The sequence below is a fragment of the Mauremys reevesii genome, linkage group 2, assembly GCF_016161935.1.
Source record: "Mauremys reevesii isolate NIE-2019 linkage group 2, ASM1616193v1, whole genome shotgun sequence".
Taxonomy (NCBI): Eukaryota; Metazoa; Chordata; order Testudines; family Geoemydidae; genus Mauremys; species Mauremys reevesii.
In genome coordinates, this window is record NC_052624.1 from 187,536,989 (window position 1) to 187,559,306 (window position 22,318).

Consider the following 22,318-nt stretch of genomic DNA (forward strand, 5'->3'; position numbering starts at 1 on the left):
TGTCAAGGTAAGCACTAAGTGAAGGAATGACTAAGGAGCTCAGGTTTGGGCACCAAGTTTCACCCTATTCACACACGCACAATTCCTCTCTGTAAATCTCTATTCAGGAATCAAGGATTTGGCATTATGTTTTGAGGCGGGTCTAATGCACGAAGTTCAAATCTGAATCTGAACTCTCCGGAGGAGAATTTGGATCCAGGGTTTAATTCAGTTAGCTCAGATTTAATACAATGTTCGAACCAAACTTCCCCAAACTTCAGAAGCATGTTCTATACTGCTGTATTATAAGTTAAGGTGAAATTCACCCCTGTGTAGAAGACCAGCATAAATCCTGTCCACCACTTAAACGCCTCAGAGCTGATTTTATTTCATTAATCACTATCAATATGAACTTGGGTTTAACCATTAGCTACTGCACATTTCATAAGCGGGTTTGATACTAATGGTAGAGATCCAGGCAACTTGTTCATAACTTTTACTACACTCTTGGGTAATATCACATATTAGATACTTGTTGCCAATAAGCAATTCCATTGTTGCTTTCATTCTGAGTGAAGGCCATAACCTTTACTCTTCCTGTTTGATGAACTTTAGATCAGCAGTTTTTGTGTTTCTTACACATACCATGATGGAAACACAGTCTGACATTCTTTTTAGCAAATTTTTACCTTTCAAAACAGGATCATCAACCAACAAAAGGAAGAGATTATATAGTACACATAGAATTAATTGTATACAAGAGTAAAAACACTTGAATTCAACACTTAGACTCACTCTGAATATATTATATTCTTTCAATGTAAGATGGAATCTCAACTATATATATTCCTGTATGGCTCAGAAAGACCTGAGGGGTTTTTAATTTTCCCAAATTGCACAAAACACTCACCTTAAGCACCAGAAAGATGATTTGGATTCATTGCACTGCTTAATGAAAACAGAAAAAGACCAACAACTTCCAGTCTGTAAGGATATTACTAACTCCAGCATAGCTACTTAGATGGTTTTTACCCGGTATTAAGAACACTTAAGTGATTTTCTTAATCATGGACATTGTCTGCAAAATTTTTTCCTAATCTTCCAAAGAAACATTAATGATACAATAAAATAGACTAAACTGACGGTAACTTTGGGGAAATCTTTTAAAGTACTCGTTAAGAATGTTCTATCATCAAAGATGGACACTAATCATCACTTGATTATAACAGGCTTCTGTAGTGTTTCCTATCACACAAGGTGTGATAACCCCACTGGTCCCTTTCATTACAGCAAATCTGTTGAGTTCAGTATACTGTGAGAGGTAGCTTTCCTTTGATTCACTTTATTAGGTATAATAATCCATTCTCACATTTTCTTTAGATAACATTCTGGTACTTTCCCCCCTGCCTGATTCACTTGTGCAAGTCTCTCTGATTTGGAAACCAGGAGGAAGGAAAGATAAGTGTAGCTCACCCTGACTTTTATGCAATTTTTTCCCCAAAAATGAACCCATCAAAGGCCTACCAAAAAAAAAAAAAAGCATTAAAACTTCACTCCAAAGCACAAATAAGTTTAGCAGAGATCTCTGTGACAAAGGGTCTCACTAGCCCGATTGAGTCCACTGATTATGATAGTGCATAATTCTATAACTTGTAAATGCTATGGATTTCATCAATTGTACTGAGACCTGTAACATTATTGATACTGGATTTGGGGATGTTTTCAGCCATTCAGGAAGCACCCACTGAATTGCACAGAGGGGGGAATATTTTAATAGGTAAGTTTAAATGACTAATGCTGAATACCACCCACAGACTTATTAACAGGTACATGCTGCACAGAAATCTGTTTAACTCAGTATTTGCTGTGTAGTTCAACCTCTAACATTTTAGGTCAAATATTAGTCTTCTGAAAATCAAGCCACTTATTTAGAAGGGCCCTACCTTGGATTTAGATACTCTGCTTTTAGCCACAAACTCAAGTTGGCATGTGTCCCTTGACTTATTGTGCTATTGCCCCTTTCATGGCTTTTTGGCTATTCAGGAACTGTCTTACACCGTGTTTATACAGTGCCTAGCACAATGGGACTCCAATTTCAGTTGGGGGTCTCTAGATGCTACTTTAATATAAATAATAATTCTATCAGCTTCTTGCAGAATATACACAACTCTATTAAATAAACAGGCTTGCACTATGAGGTAATCTAACCTCTCTACTTCTACTCAAGATTCCCGTTTATGCATCCAAGGACTGAATTAGCCCTTTTGGCCACAGCATCGCACAGGGAGCATACGTTCAGCTGATTATACACCACAAATCCCAAAAATTTTTTCATTATTACTGCTTCCCAGGATACAGTTCCCCCATCCTGTAAGTATAGCCTGCATTCTCTGTTCATAGCTGTATACGTTTGTTACTATTAAAACACACATTGTTTGTTTGCACCCAGCTCAATGAAAATAACTAGTTCATTTCCATCCTCCACATGGAGAAACTCAAAAAGTAAACAATAGCATACATTGTGAAAAGTAAATTAGATTATAAAAATGACTTCAGTTTTCCTCATCTAAATTCCAGATGTGTTATTTATACCAAAGGTTAAAAATGGTTTTAAAATTAATTTAAGCCTGATCTTCAGAATATTATTGCCACTAATACATTTTAAATATTTACAGATAATTAGGGGTTTGATACTACATTTACTTGCCATTATTTATTTATTATGTATTTATAGGAGCAATCCTGTTAACAGCAGTACAAATTTTCAAAGGTACAAATGGCAGTTCACTCCCATTAAAAGTTTTTGTGTGTTTGAAAATGTACTTTGTTGAACTGCATGAGTAGGCATTGCAGGATTTATCGTCATGTTTGTACCAAGGGAAGTCAGACAAGTATTTTGTGGAATATGTTTTAGTACCACCACTTATATGCCTGCTACTGATTATGATCAAACAACCACAAAAGGATGACAAGTGCTAGTAAGCATAGTATTGGTTTCTCGGTGAAGTGTTGAATAAGACAGTGAAACGGATGTGATATGTACACTAACAGATTATGGTTTATAAACCAGCGTAAATGGAGAGCTGTTTTATGCAAATATTAAATTAAGCACCCATTTTACCTGAAAATCCTACTGTGTCATGGCAGAGGTATAAATACTAAATTAGAAACTTCCTCACTTTGCCCAAAACCCAATGTGATTGAATGAGGATGAACCCTTGATTCACAGTACTGTGTTGAAAAGTGGGTTTTGCTGTTTCTCTAAGACAGCCCCTGGAGTATGTTAATGTGGGCAGTGTCAATACATAAGTTACAGGATGGAGGTAAATTTTTAGCACAGGGAGGACATATAATGGTAAGACTGCTGTTAATAATTAAAGTGCTTGTCTGTCAATTTCCCTCTGCAACAAACTCAAGGTTATTTCTTTCGGTCTGTCTGACTAAGAGCCCAATTATACAAGGTTGTAAAGCCAATATTCATGAAATTTAAAAGAAACAGTGGCAGAATGCAACTTTGCTGTCTGACACAAAAAAGACATTTTACTGCTCAAATCTGCACGGGTAATTTGTAGCATGAAACTAGTCAAACAGAGGGACCTTTGCTTTTCACCTCTCTCTGGAATACAGAGCAGGGTTCATTCACTATGATCAGCTAATTGAGGCCCCGACACCAAGCTTCCTGCGAATATTGGGGAATGGAGTCTTTGGGTATGCCTACTCTACAAGCACTATGGTGGCGCTGCTGCAATGTAAATGCTTGCTGCAGTGATGGAAGGGGTTTTTCCCACCCCCTCGAGAAGCTTAGCTAGGTTGACAGAAGAATTCTTCCATCGACATAGCAGTGTCTACACCAGGTCTTAGTTTCGATTAACTATGTCTCTCAGGGGTGTTAATTTTTCACATCCCTGAGCAGGGTAGCTATGTTGGCCTAAGTTTTTAGATGTAAACCAGGTCTCTGTTTCTTAATGCGCCGTTTGGACAGAAGGCTGCCTCTTTGTAAAGTATTCAGTGAGCGTAAAACTCACACACTTCTCTTATGTCAGCAAACTATTTTAAAATGTACCTGCAAGCAAATGGCCAAATCCCTCTGAGTTTACAAAGCAATTCATTAATTCAAAGGGTCTCAATTCAAGACTAGACTTTGTGAACATGTACATTGAATGTAACATACGGAAACTAATCTTGCCTTATTAATGATTACCCGAAGAGCTGCAAGTGGTGCACAATATTAAAACTGATGTAGAAGTTTAACATTTATAATAGGTATGAGGCATGGAAAATCCTGTGAAATTGCCTGATAAGGTGCTGCAAACTTTAACTGGTAATCTGTGTGTCACAGCTCCATCTAGTGATAAAGACTAATATCACACTGTATGGAGTGGAAACTTCCGGTATCACAAGGAAGCAACAAAGGGTAAATATGGCCTCTTTTAAAAATATCGTTGATGTACAGTGTGCCCTTCATATTTATTAGGTTTTCGTATTGGTGCCAATCACTTCAATTAGTGCATAGCACCTACTTCAAAAGTAAACTAGGGTATTGCAGTCTTCAGCATGTATTGATATAAAACTCATTGACTGGATGAACTAATTTAAAATTGTATAACAGCAAGAATTAAGTAAATAACTCAGCAGGGTTATTTCTTTTTTTAAACACCCTCAGACAATGCACTATAGCCTTTCAGTGAACTGATTTTCATTGGTTGTAGGTTTTGTTGTTTGTTTTTTGTGATTCTAAAAAATGGTTTTCCAATTTTACTTTCTTTTTCATTGATTTTGAGTCTTAGAGCCTGCAGAGTAATAAAAAGCATAAAGTGCAGCTCAGAAAGGGAGTAAATACAGTAGTTTACAAATGCACCCTAAATTAAGAGGAAATAAGGTAATGAATTACCTGTTGCTTCAAATTTAGAATAATATATTTACGGAGGTTAATACATGAAGAAAGCGTTGCATCTGGAAAACTGATAAACACAAGTTGTTGAACTCTGTCACAGGACGGTCAGCAGGAACAACAGCCTAGTTCCTGGTTTTAGGTCCCATGACTAGCTCATCCCTCTTAAAAACGACCATATCAAAAAAACTAACCATTGTAATGAAATTTTTGGCACTACAAACAGCAGAATCTATGTCCATAATACTTAATTTGCTGTATACTTTGCATGATATCCTTTTCAATAAACCAGATTACTGGCATATGCTGTATACCAGTAACTGATTATAGACCTAGATGGTGATTTACACCTAATTTTTAAGTCATTATTAACATATAGAAAATAAGTAATCTTATTCATGACAATTTCCACAGCTCACTTTCTAATTCCACTTTATTTACTCTGCAAAGAACCAGGATTTTACAAGCCTCTAGCCAGTGACATCACATATACCACTGCAGAATGTCTAGTTAAGTCTAATTAATGAAGGCTTGGAGGTTGTTTTTTTTTTGTTTTTTTTTAAACTAGATAACTGCATGATAAAATCATAGCAAAATGGTTAAAATATAATTTAGCTCAAGATGGAGGAAGGGAGCTGGGAATGATTTAAAACAGTGGCACTTCAGGATTCATTTTGGGACATGAAACATGCTTGAGCACTCATTTTTATTCCTTGGGAGTATGAATAAGTGAAGCTTTGCCATTTAAATTCCTACCTGCTGTCTCTTGTTCATAAGGACTGAATATAAAATATAGAGTGGTTACTTACCTTGTGGTAGCTGTGGTTCTTTGAGATATCTGCACACGTGGATCCCAGTCATGGTGTGTGGTGGCCTCAGTGCAATAGCTTGGAACATTTTCACTAGTAGTGTCCAATAGAGGTCATGCTTGTTCTCAAGTCCTCATGATCCGCCTCCTAAGGGCACAAAAAACAGTGACTTCAACTGCCACTCAGTTCCTTCACCACCCAGAATCCATTGTGTAAGATTCTGAATTGCAAGAAGGAAAGTGGGCCATAGGAGCAATATGTCCAGACTTCTCAAAGAACCACAGTTACTATGAGGTAAATAATCACTCTTTCTTCTTTAAGTACTGCACAAGTGCATCCCAGTCATGGTGATTAGCTAGCAGTCACCCTAAACTGAGGTGAGTGCGAAGAGTTAATTGAAAAGACTGCAGAACCTCCCTTCCAAAATGGGCAACCAATCGAGAAGCATTCATTAACAAATAATGCTTTGTAAATTTATGAGCTCAAGTTCTGCAAATCTCCAGTATTGGCTCTCAAACTTAGATATGCAACCGATGTTGCTTGTCAATGAATTAGAATGTTTAAAGGACTTATTAATATCATATACAGTCCTAATACAATCAGATGCCCATTTTGAAAGCTTTTGAGATGAAATAGCCATCCCTTTAGATTTATTTCTATAATCAATAAAAAGTCTTGAAGTCTTACAAAAAGATTTTGTTTTATCCAGATAGTATAACAATGACCGTTTGACACTGAAGATACACATGTAATTTAACTTCAGCTGAGATGAATGAGGTCATGGAGAGAAGACTGGTAAAATAATAAACTGATATGAAAGTCCAATAATACTTTTGGAATGAAGGACAGATGATGTCTCAGTCACCCTCTCTATATGAAAAGCCTTGTAAGGAGGGTTTATAATTAATGCTTGTAGTTCACTTATTCTACTTGCTGAGGTAATAGCCACCAAAAATGCCACTTTCATTGCCAAAACTGCTGAATTGGGAAGCTTGCTAGAGATTCAAAAGGGAGTTCCATTAGAGAAGAAAGCACTAGATTTAAATCCCATGTTGGAGCAATCTCTCTTACAGGACTAACAACTCGAACTAAGCCCCTCAAAAATCTGCTCACTGATGAGAGAAAACTGAACCCCCTTCCACTGGTGGATGAAATGCTGAAATCACTGCCAAATCTAACTAAAGCAACAGATAGACCCAAGTGCTTTAAATGTAATAAGTAATCCAAGATTATTGGAATACAACACACCAAGAAGGTATGTGATCCTAAAATATGCCCAGAATAAGACAGATCACTTGCAGAATATGTTATTTCCTGCTCTGAAGTTAGATATTCTGTACTGCTGAAGAAAATTATCTAACAATGACATCCAGAAACCATCCAAACAATGAGATGTAGTGACACTGGATTTGAGTGTAGGAGTAGGCTGTGATTTTGCGATATGTCATTCTGAATCAGCAGCGTGGCAAATTGTTGACTGGACACTATTAGAAGACCAGAGAACAAGAACTGATGAGGCCAATTAGGAGCTATCAGTATAACCCAGGGGTAGGCAACCTATGGCACGTGCGCCAGAGGCGGCACGCGAGCTGATTTTCAGTGGCACTCACACTGCCCGGGTCCTAGCCACCGGTCCAGGGGGCTCTGCATTTTGATTTAATTTTAAATGAAGCTGCTTATACATTTTTAAAACCTTATTTACTTTACATACAGCAATAGTTTAGTTATATACTATAGACTTACAGAAAGAGACCTTCTAAAAACGTTAAAATATACTACTGGCACGCAAAACCTTAAATTAGAGTGAATAAATGAAGACTCGGCACACCACTCCTGAAAGGTTGCCGACCCCTGGTATAACCCAAGCTTTTTCTTGCCTTATCTTCCTTAACACCCTTGGAATTAAAGGAAAAGTAGGGAAGGCATACATCAAATGGTGTGACCAGCAAATTGTGAAAGTGTCTGCTATGGATCCCAGATTCTTTCCTGTTCAATAACAAAACAGACACTTTTTGTTCTGATTCAAAGCAAACAGGTCTGTTTAGGGAAACCTCCACTTTTGGAAGATTTGGTCCAGTAATTAATCTTTTAATTCCCATTCATTGAACAAGGTCACTTTTCTGCTTAGTGAATCTGCTAAACCATTGCTCTTCCCTGGAAGATGAAGAGTTGTCAGACTGATACAATTCTGGATACATCATTCCCATATAGAACACAGAAGGTCTGATCTTGCACCTCTCTGCCTGTTCATATGGTATGGATAGGCACTTGGTGAACATCCTCAGAGCAGATGAAATCCCAAAGGGCAGTACTTGGAATTCATAATTATTTGCTAAAGCCACAAATTGAAGATACTTCTTGTGTGCAGAATGTGTCGACACATGAAAATATGCTTCCTGCACGTTGAGGGTCATGAACAAATCCATGGGTTCTAGAGTGGGAATAACTGAAGCAAGAGTTACCATACAAGACTTGTCGTGCTGAATGTATTTGTTTGGATTCCCAAAATCTAAGATCGGACACCAACCTCCTTTATTTTTTTATATGAGAAAAATAGAAGCCCTTTTCCACAAATTCTTCAGGTACCTATCAACCTGTCCTAGGTTGATTAAGTCATCTAATTCTTGATGTACCCTTGGGAGAAAAGGGATCAGTTATGGGTGGGAGGCAGAGACTGAAACATAACCATCTTAAGAAGTTGAAGGGCCCATTGATCTGTGATGATTCCAATACAAGTCTCTTGGGAAAAGAAAAAGCAGAATAAAAAAGGAGGGAGGAATAGGTATTGCTCCTTGTAGATTAGTCCAAGATCCTCAACCATCGCATCAAATCTGATGTCTCTGTCTCTGTCCTGGTTGTGAGGTTACCAAAGAGGACAATAGAATTCATCTTCTCTTTTGATATCTTAATCTCTTCTTGGATTGGTCAAAAGATCTCTGCTGATAAAAGTATGAGAAAGTTTAGTATATCTTGAGGAGGAAGAACGTGGACAACACTGTTTCTTTCTAAATGCAGGTGTATATAAACCTAGAGATCTAAAAGTGGATCTTAAATCTTTTAATGAACTCAAGGTCTCATCTGTTTTAGTACTAAACAAGATCAATCCATCAAACGGCAAATCTTCAGTGGTTGTCTGTACCTCCCTGTATCAATCTGATAAAGAAAACCATGATGCACATCTCATAACAATAGCTTTAGCCGTTGAACAGACACCAGTATCAGTTGCATCCAGAGCAGCTTAAAGAGATTTTAGAAATCAACTAGCCTCCATAAATTGATCTGAGCTCATCTCTAATTTTGTAGGTAATTTGTCCTTAAAGTCAGATGTTTGTTCTATTGTAGATAATCATATTTAGATAGCATAGCTTGATAATTAGTTATTCTAACTTGCAGACAGGCTGATGAATAAATTTTCCTCCCAAAAGTGTCTATTCTGTTTGGTTTTCTCTCTTTGGGAGTTGACTTTCCCAATTGTTTCGACTCTTCATTTGCAGCAGTAACAACCAACAAAGATGGAGATGGATGAGTATATAAATACTCAAAACCTTCGGACGGTACTTGATATCTACAATCAGCATGTTTTGAAATAGCTGAAATCAAGGAAGTAATCTAAAGCTCTTTTTCTATTCTAAAATGCCTCACTGATAGGAAGAGCAACTCTATTTTGAGATGCTGGTTATAAAGTATCAAAAGTTTATGCCTTTTCCTGTGCCATTTCTTATAGTGTTTCCCCTTCTGCACTTCAATAATTCCTGAAACATTTTGAATTTATCAATTGTCAGAGGCACAGTAGATGAAATAGCCTCCTCAGGTGAAGAAAAAGAAGAAGAATGTGACATCCAGCTTAATCTTCCTGTTGAACTGATAACTCTCCATCACTAGAATGATGCTGTTCCTCTGTTTCCATAAACTGAACAGGAAATGATGTGGCACTTGAAAAATTGAATTAGTTGATTTACACATATATGGCATTTACTGTGGGGGAACTTACCCTGGATCCTGCAGATAGTGCTACCACAGAGACCAATATGGCCAAGGTTGTTGACCATGTGGTAAGACACATTCCTTAGTGTCCCCCAAATTGGATGAGAGTAATTAGAATTTAAACCCTTAAAAGCTCCTTTGTATTATCTTTTCTGTTTTTATTTTCTTTTTGCTGGCTTCTTAGGTGGAGGGCTCCCACTGCAATTTGATGAGAATCCTTCAATTGATAGGACAACAGATTTTAAAATTTGAGTAGGACCTCTACTCACAACCCTACTGTTCTGCTGATGAAGAGAAATCTTTCTCACAGGTATTTTTGATCTTTCATGGAGAGGAGATTTAGATGGTGCAAAACTAGAAGATTTTAACAATGGTAAACCAGGCTCTGGAGTTATTCTGATATCCAAGGGAGATGTAAACAAATCTTTTAGTGCTGTGGAATCCCCTTCAAAAGACATCTGAGTTGAGGAAGCCTGTCTCAGTTATCTGCTTTGAAGGCTCTGAAATGCGGAAACTGCCCATGCCGAGTGAGAGAGGTGAGGGAGGTAATATCTTTTATTGGACCAACTTCTGTTGGTGAGAGAGACAAGCTTTCGAGCCACACAGAGCTCTTCTCGTCTCTCTGATGACAGAAGTTGGTCCAATAAAAGATATTCCCTTACCCACCTTCTCTCTCTAATATCTAACATGGCTACAATTATACTGCAACATGCCGAGTGAGAAGCTCTCATCAAAACCAGTGCTTCTAAAGACTGCCAAGGAAGACTGTAATTGATGCACTGGTGCTAAGATGGATGGTTTCGGTAAGTCCTGAGTCATTGTTTTAGGACTTTCATTTCTATGTGCTCTGGCACTGATTTCCTCTGTGCTGACTTCATTGAGTTTTTTAGGACAACTTTCTCCTGCCAGGCACCAGAGATAGAGAAGAGTCATAACAGATTTAGTCTCTCACTTTTCGGACAGCGGGGATTTCTGACTGCTCCAAAATAATTTGCAAAGCCTCTCTAGGTCTTTCTGTTGCTCTTGAGCTTGGTGTCACATCTCTGGTGACTAGATCATAAACAGATTGTGTTGGTAGAGAGCAACTTCCTCAGCATCGTCTTGGCTTAGGATCTGACAGTGCCCTTGTACTTTTCCATGAAAAAGAACTTTCACCTGGACTGTCACTCTTTCTGTGTGAGCATTTTAGAAGATTTACAGATCACATGCTTAGCGACAACAATAAAGACACTTACCATGAGTGTCCGTTAGGGGAATGGCACTCCCTTCCCCCACATAGAGGGGCATAATTTAAAGCCTGGGGAATCTCAGTTCTGCCATATCTCAACTAAAATCCTAATACACTAATTAAAACAGAAATAAAGTTAAAATGTAACTCTCTTCCTTTAAAAAAAAAAGGAGGTAACATTAGGGTTAAGTCTACACTATGAACTAGGAGTGTGATTTCCCTTGCTTGTGTACACATACTTGTGCTATCTTGACAAGAGCTAGCACAAGTATAAATAGCAGAGTGGCTGCAGCAGCACAAGTAGTGGCAGCAGAGGCATGGCTTAGCTGTGCTGAGTATGTACCCACCCATTTCAGGTGGATTAATACTTGGAACAGCTAAGCCAAGCCTCTGCTGCCACTACTTGTACTACCGTGGTTACGCTGCATGTGTACATAAGCAGGGGAATATCACATTTATCTTGTAGCATAAAGGCAGCCTAACACTGTTGAACACGAAAGCTACAATAAATAAAAAGTAACTATCCAAATTAACTAAATAAAATGGGGACACTATTGTTCTGGCTGTTCTGCCTAGGTCCAACCAAAGGAACTGAGCGGTGGATGGCATCACTGCGCTCTTTGTGTACTCGGGACAGGGAGTGCAAGGTTGTGAGGAGTGTGACCCCTACTGGACACTAAGAGTAAAAGTGTTCTGAACTACTGCGCTGGGGCATCCACACACCAGGAGTGGGATCCACATTGCCGGTTTGGAAAAAAATAATCACTGTTTGACTGTGATCCTTTCTTTATTAGCTACAGATTTTAAAATAAATAACTTCCTCCCCGACCTCTAATCTCAAATGCCCTTCATATATTCTGTTTTCATTCTTCCTCTCTTTGCATATGAAAAGTTTGCAGTAGAATAATAACCACTTTATCTTCAGTAACATAGCAGTAGAGGCAACTGCAACGTCACCTGCAACACTTCTTCTTCCTCTTTTTCACTCCCAGTGGAGCATAAGGCGTCAACCATTCTCCTCCATTCATTTCGTTCTTGAGCGAGGCAGCAAATTTCATCCCACTTCATTCCCATGCCTTTCATTTCCTCTTCAATGGTCCTTCGCCATGTCCCCAATGGTCTACCTCTCCTCCTTCTTCCTTGTGGTGTCCATCGTAGGGCAATATGAGGGTGTCTATCAGCACCCATTCTTAACACATGCCCCAACCATCTCCATCTTCGTTGTTTGGCTTCATCCACTATGTTGTTAATGCCCGTTAATCGGCTCACTTCAACATTGGTGATACGCTGGGGCCAGTGTATGTTAAGAATTCGCCTAAGACACCTTCCTTCAAAACCCCGAAGCCGACTTTCTATCTTCTTGTTGGTCCTCCATGTTTCCGCCGCATAAAGCAACACAGAGCGGACGTTCGACCTGTAGATCTCTACCTTGGTTTTCATTTGCAAGATGGCCGACCTCCAAATGTTCTGAAGTCTATAGAATGCAGTTGCTGCAAGACCGATTCTGGTAGATATCTCCTTCTGAATATTACCATCAGCTGATATGTAACTACTAAGATATTTCAAATCGTTCACGTCCTCCAATTCTACGTCACATACTACTGTCGTCGTCGAGCTGGCTGTTTTTACTTTCATTGTTTTGCTCTTACTCGCGTGGATATTAAGTCCCACGCATCTTGCTGCTCTACCTACTCAATCAGTCTTCTCTTGGAGGTCCATCTGAGAGCTTGAAATCAGGGCGATGTCATCCGCAAAGTCACAATCTTCAATATGACCAGAGGGTCCCCATGCGATCCCTCTTGGCCTATCTTCGGTGGCTTTCCGCATCACCCAGTCTATAACCACAAGAAATAGGATGGGCGAAATAACACATCCTTGTCTAACTCCCGTTCTCACATGGAACCACTCGCTCCGCCGTTGCTTGGTCCCAAGCCCAAGATGTGAAAGGAGGAGGGTTGTGCGTTGGGTTGGCAACCCACCACGTAAACAAAAAAAAAAAAAAAAAAAGTGCCACAGAAACGTCAATCAAATCTCCAGAAATTCACAAAATCGTGGGTAGCCAGCCAGAGATGCCAAATATGACAAACAGGGATCAAAGCCGAAAGGAAGTCCCTGTTTCGATGGAGTCTCTGGTTAAACCCAAAAAACCTGCAACACTAGCCAGGGAAAAATAAGAGAAAGGAGGTTCATGGAAGCGATGTCCCAAAAACAAAGAAAAGTTTAATTTGGAACATGCACTGAAAACAGCAATCAACCCAACAAATACGACCACCTATATTTGTATGCTGCTATCCTTTTGGTTTAAAAAAAAAAAGTCATGTAAGCTAAAACTGGACATTCTAACATTGTCATAGCCTTAAGTAGGCCATTTTTCATTCACTGCTAGCCGTTATTTTTCTGTCACCCTGTAATATGAATCCATAGCTCTGGCTATCACCTAAAAAGTGGAAAAGTAAAGCTAATTGTGGGAGGAAGTGCAGGATGATTGCATAATGTTATAAAAATCGCATAGTCCCAATAAAATCCATTAAAGTCCTACTTTTTAAGTGGTATAATCATATACACCATCGGCACGGGGAGAGCAAACCTAATAAATATTGAGCTGAACTTTCCTGCAATAACTAATTTGAAACTCGTTTTTCCTAAGGATTATATTACATGCAATACACATCATTATAGCAAGAGGAACAATGCTTTTTATTTTCATTCAGATTAAAAAAAAAAAAACTCCCAGCCCTGATAGGTTGGGTGATCTTTGGCAAACAACAACTATGGGCCAAGACTTTTAAAGATACTTTGGCAACTAAAGATGCAGATAGGTGCCTAGTGGGATTTTCAAAAGTGCCCATTCATCCCCATTAGGAGTTAGACAGCTAGGTGTTTTTGAAAATCCCACTAGGTGCTTATCTGCATATTTAGGTGCCGAAATATCTTTAAAAGTCTGGCCCAGAGTGGTTAAGTTATTTGTCAAAGATCATACAATCAGTCAGCAGCAGGGCTGGGGATAAAACTCAGGAGTTGGGTCCATGTCCAGTGCTTTGACAAGTAGATTACCTTGTCTCATTAGATAGGTTATATAGAAAGGTTGTGTGTTTTGCAGTTAATGACAAATAAAATCAGAGTTAACTCATTTGTCTATCTTTTCATATTATTTTAGAGACTCTACTTTTTTTCACTGCACAGATATGCTTGATCTTAAGTGAGTAGCAAGAAATGTACCATCCTTTATCGCCACTAGATATTCAGGGAAGTAGTCATACTTGGTGGGACCTTTATGTCACCTTCTTTTCAGGGTTTTCGCTATTCCCTGGTGATTTAGTTTGGTTCTGTTGGAGTTTCTGGTGTGGCCTTTGGATATTATGTTTATCAAGAGGGAAAGCTGTACCTTCTACTGTTCATGAATTTAACATTGATCAGTCACATCTAACTATCCTTATTTCCATCCTTGTGATACTAATGCAAGATGTAGCACCAATTGCACATAACGGAGCAGACACCATTTTCACATTTATCACAGGTAACTGTGTTGTGCTAATTAGTCTCTATGAATTTAATAGCCTTGTTCGCTCTTGTTCTGCCTCTGCTTTTTGGATTTTTCTCATCATCACGTGAAGCACTGCTGAGGCGACATAGTGCCATCAGTTGCACTTACGTCTCCTCAGCCTCAAATAGAGCTGCTCTTTCATTGACAGACTGTTCGAAATTTGTGCTGCACATTAGAAATGAAAAGAGGTGCTACTCTGCTCATTACTGCTGTGGCACAGAGATTGACTCCAAGACCTAAGAAGCCTTTCTCCACCTCAGTTCCCACCTCTAATTTTATGATTCCACTTATAAGGAAAGCAAATATTTAACTTCTGTTACTGAACCACCTCAGCCTAACACTGGCGATATTGGACTTAATAATGTTAAAGGTAGGTGTGTGTGTGTGTATACAAACACACACTCACTCAGATATGGACACAAGATGCATATGTATTACTTAACTGTGCTGTTCTATAAAGAGTGCATGGGCTTTTATAGCACTAAAGACACTGGATCATAAACTCTGTAGATTTCTTATGTGTTTTACTGTCAGTTTTTTTCCCCTTTTCTTTTAGTTTTATTCTGAGAGCATGCCTCTTGGTGTATTTTCTTTTCAAACGGTCATCATTTATCTTGGTCTTCTCAGTGCACTTACTAATATATCCACCCTGCATTTCAGGACATACATGCAGCCAGAGCTAGCCATGTAGGTTCCATGCCCCAAAGGTCTCAGCATGGGCGGCCTGGTGATGACAACCCAGTAGTCCATTTCTTCAAGAACATCGTAAGTTTCTCCTTCCCTTTATGGTTCTCTAGCAGAGTTAAATGTAATTTGAGATTCAATGGCAGCTAAACAGTACCTGAAGGTTATCCATTTTGTTGCAATTGAGACTGTAGATAAAATGTTCTGTCTCTGCCTTTGAGGGAATAATTATATTTTTTTATATCCAAATTATTTTACTTTGATATTACAACTTCTAGTTTTGTGTAGCAAAAATTTTCTGGATGGAAGTGGGTGAGTCTTCCATTAATGTGCTGAATTTCCAACATTAATCACTGATACTATCAAACAGCTTTACCATTTGCAAGTTCTTTATTTGCCTTTCTTGAAATAAGGCACTTTCAAATTTTTGTTTTGTTTAAAAAAGGTCAGTGGTGCTTTAGGCATAGTCCATTTTAAATAGCACTTACTAGATTTAATAAATTAATTCTATTCTAAGAGAGAAGCTAGACTCAGGCATTTCTTTTCAAGGCCTAAACAAAAAAAGCCCAGATTTGATTCCCTTCCCGAGTGATGCTATTTGAGGAGAAGGATTTTCTTCAGCTTTGAATCTGGATATCTTCATACGAATATGAAAAAAAGAGAACCCACACACAAAATCAGAGAAACAACTATAGAGCTGTATCTCCCTCAAACATTCTACGAAATGGTATCCCTGAGTACTGTGCAAAGATATCATCAAAAACTTTGCTGCCTGAGCCTAATAATACTTGAAAGCACTTCAGAATGCTTCCCACTAGAGAGGTCACCTCAAATGTATCACAGCTGTGAAATAATCACTGCACCACAGATAATCCCTTTTCTCTTCTTCATGCTCTTTGAAGCAGACCTTTCCATCTACTGAGGCCCAAAAGTGGGACAAAGACCCAAAAGAGAGACGTGAGAAAGATAATATTGCAAGAAACCTTAAACAGCATAGGCAAATGGATTTGGATTAATTAATACTAGTTCTATTAATATCAGCTCCACCAGATCAACATTCCTGGTGTTAATATTTTCAGTCAGGAAAGGAAGGTACCACCAATGTGTTGTAGGATGGAGAAAAATTGAGTAGGGGGTTGGACTAGATGACCTCCTGAGGTCCCTTCCAACCCTGAGATTCTATGATTCTATGATTCATACCTAAAATGACGAACATATAGTGCGTGCACTTAAAAAGTTCATTCCAATCCTAAACATATTATTGGCTCTAATATATTTTTCATTTTTTATGATGGGGAATACCCATAAAACTGGAATTAACTTTTAAAAATATGTCCACTGTATATTCTATTGAGAAAGCTGATAGGTATTCTTACAGCAATGTGAAGGTAGATGAAATCAGACATTATCCAAATTATAGGATGAAGAACAAACCTTTGATGGTTGTACTGGATCTATTGCTGCTGCTGTTTTATAATTTTTTTTTCTATTGTTCTGTAGGTGTCACCTAGGACACCACCCCCAGTGCAGGCAAAGGTAAGTGTATTCCCCAAGATCCCATCTAATTATTGTGGTTAAATATGTACCTGTTCATCTGGCCATTTTAGTTTACTCAGTGTTTAGAACAGGGGAGTAAGAGTCAGGAGACCTGAGCTCTATTCCTGATTTTAACACTGACTTGCTGCGTGACCCCAGGTTAGCCATCTGTAAAATGACAATAATACTGCTTGCCCACTGATCTAAAGCATGTTGAGATTCTTTCATAAAAGCTGATAATTAAATGTAAATTATTATTCATAATATTTTAAAACATATTCTTCAGCCAAACCCTGAGAATATCTATAAGTAGCTGGTGAAATTACAAGAAGATCCATGTGGTTAATTGTAAGTAAATTGAGTTCTTAAACCAAAGCTGGTAAAATAAATTTTGCAAATAATTCTAATTGTGAATTTTGTCTTGTTTTTCCATTCAAATAATCATTTAAGAAACTTTTTGTATTATTTAATTAACTTTATAGATCAAATAATATAAATTGTGAATGTTGGTTTTAATAGAATGACTGTTCACAAATGTATGCGTCTATTATTTGACCAGCTCTGTTCGCTGTTTCTTTTTTCTTTTCTCTCTCACGTATCTTGAACATCCTTTGTTTCATGGTGATCATCATATCACTGTTTCTGTTTCTTACATATGCAGGGGAGAGGATTATCCCTCGCCAGATTTAGCTGGGTAGGTGATGAATGTGCTTTCATTCGCAGCCATTTTGGTCTACCAAGGCCAAAGTATATCTTTCACCATTGCCTTTCGAGCCGCTGCAGCAACTTGACATTCATGTTTCGGTCTTGATTTTGGTGTTTGTTTTGCTTTATTCCTTTTGATCCACTTTCCCCCTCCTACACAGCAGTTTGTTTATGGTCGTAATTTTGTTGCTTGCTCTTATCCAGAAGCTTGTCAACCTTACAGTGACATAATCTCTTTTGCTTTAGCACAAATGGAGCACGTCTGCTGCATGGCAAAACTACCTCTTTTCCTTTAAGGCTCCTGGAAGACTTAACTGCTTTGTCTTTTCTTTTTGCGGGGAGGGGAAGAATTAGGGATAGGGTTGAAAGAGCTGGGGAACTTTTTACATAAGCCTGATTTTTCTATATGCTAATATTGTCTCTGGTATGTACATTTTGGTCATATGTTTTTGCAGTCCCTTTTAAAAAGAAGAGATCAATATTACTGCTTATTATGTAGGCTCTTTCTACAGTTATGTTTTAAAACACGGACAGTGTTGAGTAGCAGAGATGCACAGTTATCTCACAGCTAACTAAATCCTATTTTCTGCTTCACTACAGCTTGCATTACACACACGGGCAGATTATTATAGTGTCTTAAATGGTATATTAAAGCTTCTAAAATGCTAAAGGTTTCTATCAGTATAGTTATTTCCTAGAACACAAAAGTTATTTTGTCAAAAATCAGAGGTTTTGTGTTCTTTGTGCTCATAACATGGTAGAAATCATTTAACCAATGGGATGGCTGAAGAGTCTAATGTGTGAATTCTTAAAATCACACTGTCAAGAGTTTTCTCTAAGGTTTTTCTTATTTATTTTTGAAATTCTCCATTAGGCTTAAATCCTGGAGCTAATACTCAAATAACACTCCCCTTGAAGTCAGTAATATATGGGAATTTTGAAGGACTAAGTTTTGGTTTTGGAAAGCCCAATCCTCAATTTCCACCTACAATGTAATAAGGTGAATGGGAGTGAAGGGCATTCAACACTTCGCAACATCAGGCTCAATATTTGTAACAGCCTATTAAAAGACTGAAAAAAACCCCAGTTCTTTTGCTAATTACTTTGCCTTCCATTTGACAAACAATTTATATAGTTTTTTTATTTTATTGCTTCTGTTCTTGTAGTAGGAACAAAATCTTGAAAGAGGCTGAGCATCAGGTGAAAGCGTGCTCAGTCCTTTCACAAGAAGGTCCTATCTAACTCAAGTGTTGGTGATGTTCCTCACCACACAGAATTGGACCCACTGCGATAGGACTGGTGGGGTCAGCAGAAACATTAATAGCTTTGGCAACACAGCAGTGGACTTCCCAGCTGTTGGGTATGGCATTCTCTCTAAAACATTAAATCTAGATTTGGCAGTGGCTCTGTTTGCATGACTCCCACTGAAGCCAATGCAAGTTCTGAAGGGCTGCATCATCAGGTTCACACAGTAACGCAACTGAGAGCTGAGAGTATTAAAAAAGTGCAGAACTGAATCCAGAGCAGGCCAAACCTATTGAGATGAAGTGGCATTTTGCCACTAACATCAGTGCAAGCATGATCAAGCCCAATGACTTCGGGGAAACTGCTGCTACAGAATATGGGATTTAATAAAAGTTAAGAGATTTAGAAACGAAGGATATTCCTTGCCAAGTTTATAACAATTTCAAACTAGGTCATCTTGGCAGCAACTCTTATACACAAATAAGTTCAGATAGTAATTTCTACCTTCTTTATTAACTTGATCGATAGCTGTAATTTTGTATCTGAACAGACCTGTGAATGTATTCATTCTACTTTATTGTTTAACAACAAAAGGCTATCTGAATGGATCAAATACAAAGTTGGCTCTTAGAACAGAGAGAAAAATCAGGAAAGCAGGATTCCGTATCAACTTCACTCGTGCTTTGTGAATGAATTAGGGATGCAAAATTGCCAACACACTCTCACTGTCCTTTGATTATCTGTCTCTTGCCTTTCAACTATCTTTTAGACAGACCTTGCTACTTCCTTTGCTCCAGAACAGTTTTTCTCAAATTATGAGGTTTCCCCCTTGGGGAGGCTTCAACCTTTTTCAGAAGATGTACACTGAAAATCAGGGAAGAGGGTATTCTTTTTTCCATTTCTTATAGGAATTATTACTGAGGACTCTGCAAAAGCAGACCTGTTTGTTGAAGGGCAATTGGGTAGTTCAGGAGACAGGATAACAAATTAGGACTTTTTCCCCCCCCCTTACTGCTGTGCTACTCATTTGATTCCACGTTGACTCCGAAAATCTTTACTATTTGGCACCTTGTGAACTGATTTGATGGTCTCTTAATGGATACATTTTCTCATCACATTTGGCAGCAGGAGAGTATCGATAGTTTCCATAAACAGGCCAGTGAGTGATTAGGCATGGACAGTGAATTGCACTATAGCTTGCACCTGGAGGTATCTAGTGCCTAGGACTTTCAATCTGGTAACTTTAATAAGCATTAAATTCATTAAAATAGTATTTAAAAAAATCCAAGTTTACAGTTCTATTTTTGCTGAGCCTAAAGTGGAAATTACTCAGCAAAAAAGTAAACTGCTGCCCGGGATTGCCACCAAAAATCACAACTTGTAAACAATGTCTTCAACAAGAGGTTGGTGGGAGGTGTCTATCCCTAGCTGTATAAGGGTACAATGTTTGAGAAACTCTGTTCTAGTATTCCTCTTCCTCCTCAGGCAGTTACTTTGTAATAAAACAAAATGACTTTCACAAGCAACTTTTTTTCACCAGTGATCTTAGTACTTAAGTGTAAGTGTTTGAAAAGCTCTTGAAAATGTAATGTATACTTTTAGGAGAAATTCAGCTGCATGTAAAATCTCCATCTTGATCAAGAGATTTTTGTTCTTCCTACCCTTTTGTGCTATTTGGTATTATTTTCTAAAGGGGATAAAACATTTTTAAGTCAATAGGTTTCTTTTTCAAGACTCACAGTTGTATTCTTCCTTTTTCATTTTCCCTTTACATTACACATTTGACAGTACAACATTCCTGTTCTGATTATTGATTTCTCTGTTACAGACCAAAGTTTGGGACTCAGATTTCCATGTTGTTCACTATTTAGAATTTTTTTCCTCCCACACTTTCAACTACTTGACTAAGTTGAAAGCATTACATTCCAGCAGTCGCAAATGAAGGTAACTGGTGTGAACAACACACCTGAGATATCTGTGATCTCTCTTCTAGGGAGGTGAAGGACACAAGCCAGGGTATGGAGGAAGTGGCAAATTCTCCGAGCATAAATCTGCTTATAAGGGACATAAGGGATCATACCATGATGGCCAGGGCACTCTTTCCAAAATCTTTAAACTGGTAAAGTACAAGTAAACTTACAATAAGTGAAAAATTGAGCCTACAAAAAAAGCATAAATGCCTCTCTAGATCAATCTATTTAATATCAGTCACATTCAAATATTCTTGAGTAAAACCTGTCTTGAGTTACAAAAAAAACTGAGCAGATACTATGTTTGTATGAAACCAAGTTGTGCTTGACATTGTTTTATATACCACATTCACAACTGAACTCCAATAGAAATGTACTGATTTCTGATTTGATTGATCATGCTAATCAAAAGTCAGGGGATCAAATCCTGCTCTCATTGGTGTAAGTGTGGGAGTCCTCCTTAGATATCAATGAAGTTACTTTGGATTTACATCAGAATATCTAAGAGTAGAATTTGGCCCCACATTTTCTTCTCTGCAACAATAGTAAAAACATATTTGTAATATGCCCCAAGATTAACTATCTCTGGGTCCCTAACAAACATTTAGAATAAAAATAAAAAGGCAGTGTATGGCCAAATAGTTTCCAAAGAAGGGCGGCGGGAAGACAAATGAACAATCTAAACTGATTACATCCATATCCAAACAAAAAATAATATGAGACCTTCATTTTTGTTCCTCTAAGGCCAGACACAATGATTTCCCACTACTAGTGTTGTGTTCTCAGTAAATAATGCAATCAGCAGTGAGGCTACTTTCCAGATGGAAAGTAGAAAAATGAATCATTTCCATCTCTAGCATATCCTCCAAGAACAGACACAGCAGCACTTTCACCAGTAGTCATAATTGAAATAAGCCTACATAAGCCAATAAAGAGATAAATATGTATGTCTGCTTTAGTGCAAGATAGTACATAGACGTGTGGCACTATGAAGAGAAGTTTTAATTCCTCTGTGGTGCATGATAGGGTATGTCTACACTACGGGATTATTCCGATTTTACAGAAATCGTTTTTTAAAAACAGATTGCATAAAGTTGAGTGCACGCGGCCACACTAAGCACATTAATTCGGCGGTGTGTGTCCATGTACTGAGGTAGCGTCAATTTCCAGAGCGTTGCAGTGTGGGTAGCTATCCCATAGTTCCCGCACTCTCCCCTGCCCATTGGAATTCTGGGTTGAGATCACAAATGCATGATGGAGCAAAAACAGTGTCGCAGGTGATTCTGGGTAAATGTCGTCACTCAATCCTTCCTCCGTGAAAGCAACAGCAGACAATCATTTTGCGCCCTTTTTCTCTGGATTGCCCTGGCAGACGCCATAGCATGGTAACCATGGAGGCCGTTTAGCCTTTTTTCACTGTCACCATGTGTGTACTGGATGCTGCTGACAGACACGGTACTGCAGTGCTACACAGCAGCATTCATTTGCCTTTGCAAGGTAGCAGAGAGGGTTACCAGCCCTATTGCACCATCTGCTGCTTTGGAAATTGGCGATGACTGTTACCAGTCATATTGTACTGTCTGCTGCTGTCATGGGTGCTCCTGGCTGGCCTCACTGAGGTCGGCCGGGGGCGCATGGACAAAAATGGGAATGACTTCCCAGGTCATTCCCTTCTTTATGTTTTGTCTAAAAATAGAGTCAGTCCTGCCTAGAATATGGGGCAAGTCTACTAAAGAACCAGAG

At 38.4% G+C, this 22,318-nt stretch overlaps 1 protein-coding gene and 1 long non-coding RNA gene across 4 annotated transcripts in view; one reads left to right on the forward strand and one right to left on the reverse strand.

Annotated features, from left to right (window-relative positions):
• Positions 1-22,318, forward strand: part of LOC120399379 (myelin basic protein) — a 180,396-nt gene that overhangs the window by 152,867 nt on the left and 5,211 nt on the right. For 2 of the 3 annotated variants that reach the window (XM_039527581.1, XM_039527582.1), the window contains exons 5-8: positions 15,096-15,200; positions 16,620-16,655; positions 17,317-17,349; positions 20,599-20,724. In XM_039527581.1, coding sequence (XP_039383515.1) covers positions 15,096-15,200; positions 16,620-16,655; positions 17,317-17,349; positions 20,599-20,724 — 300 coding nt within the window. The remainder of the gene's footprint in view (positions 1-15,095; positions 15,201-16,619; positions 16,656-17,316; positions 17,350-20,598; positions 20,725-22,318) is intronic. The other variant, XM_039527583.1, reaches the window with a different exon arrangement.
• The window catches only part of LOC120399381, a 31,177-nt gene that overhangs the window by 6,497 nt on the left and 2,362 nt on the right, over positions 1-22,318 (reverse strand). The window contains exon 2 of the long non-coding RNA XR_005595118.1: positions 5,680-5,826. This is a non-coding gene — a long non-coding RNA (uncharacterized LOC120399381). The remainder of the gene's footprint in view (positions 1-5,679; positions 5,827-22,318) is intronic.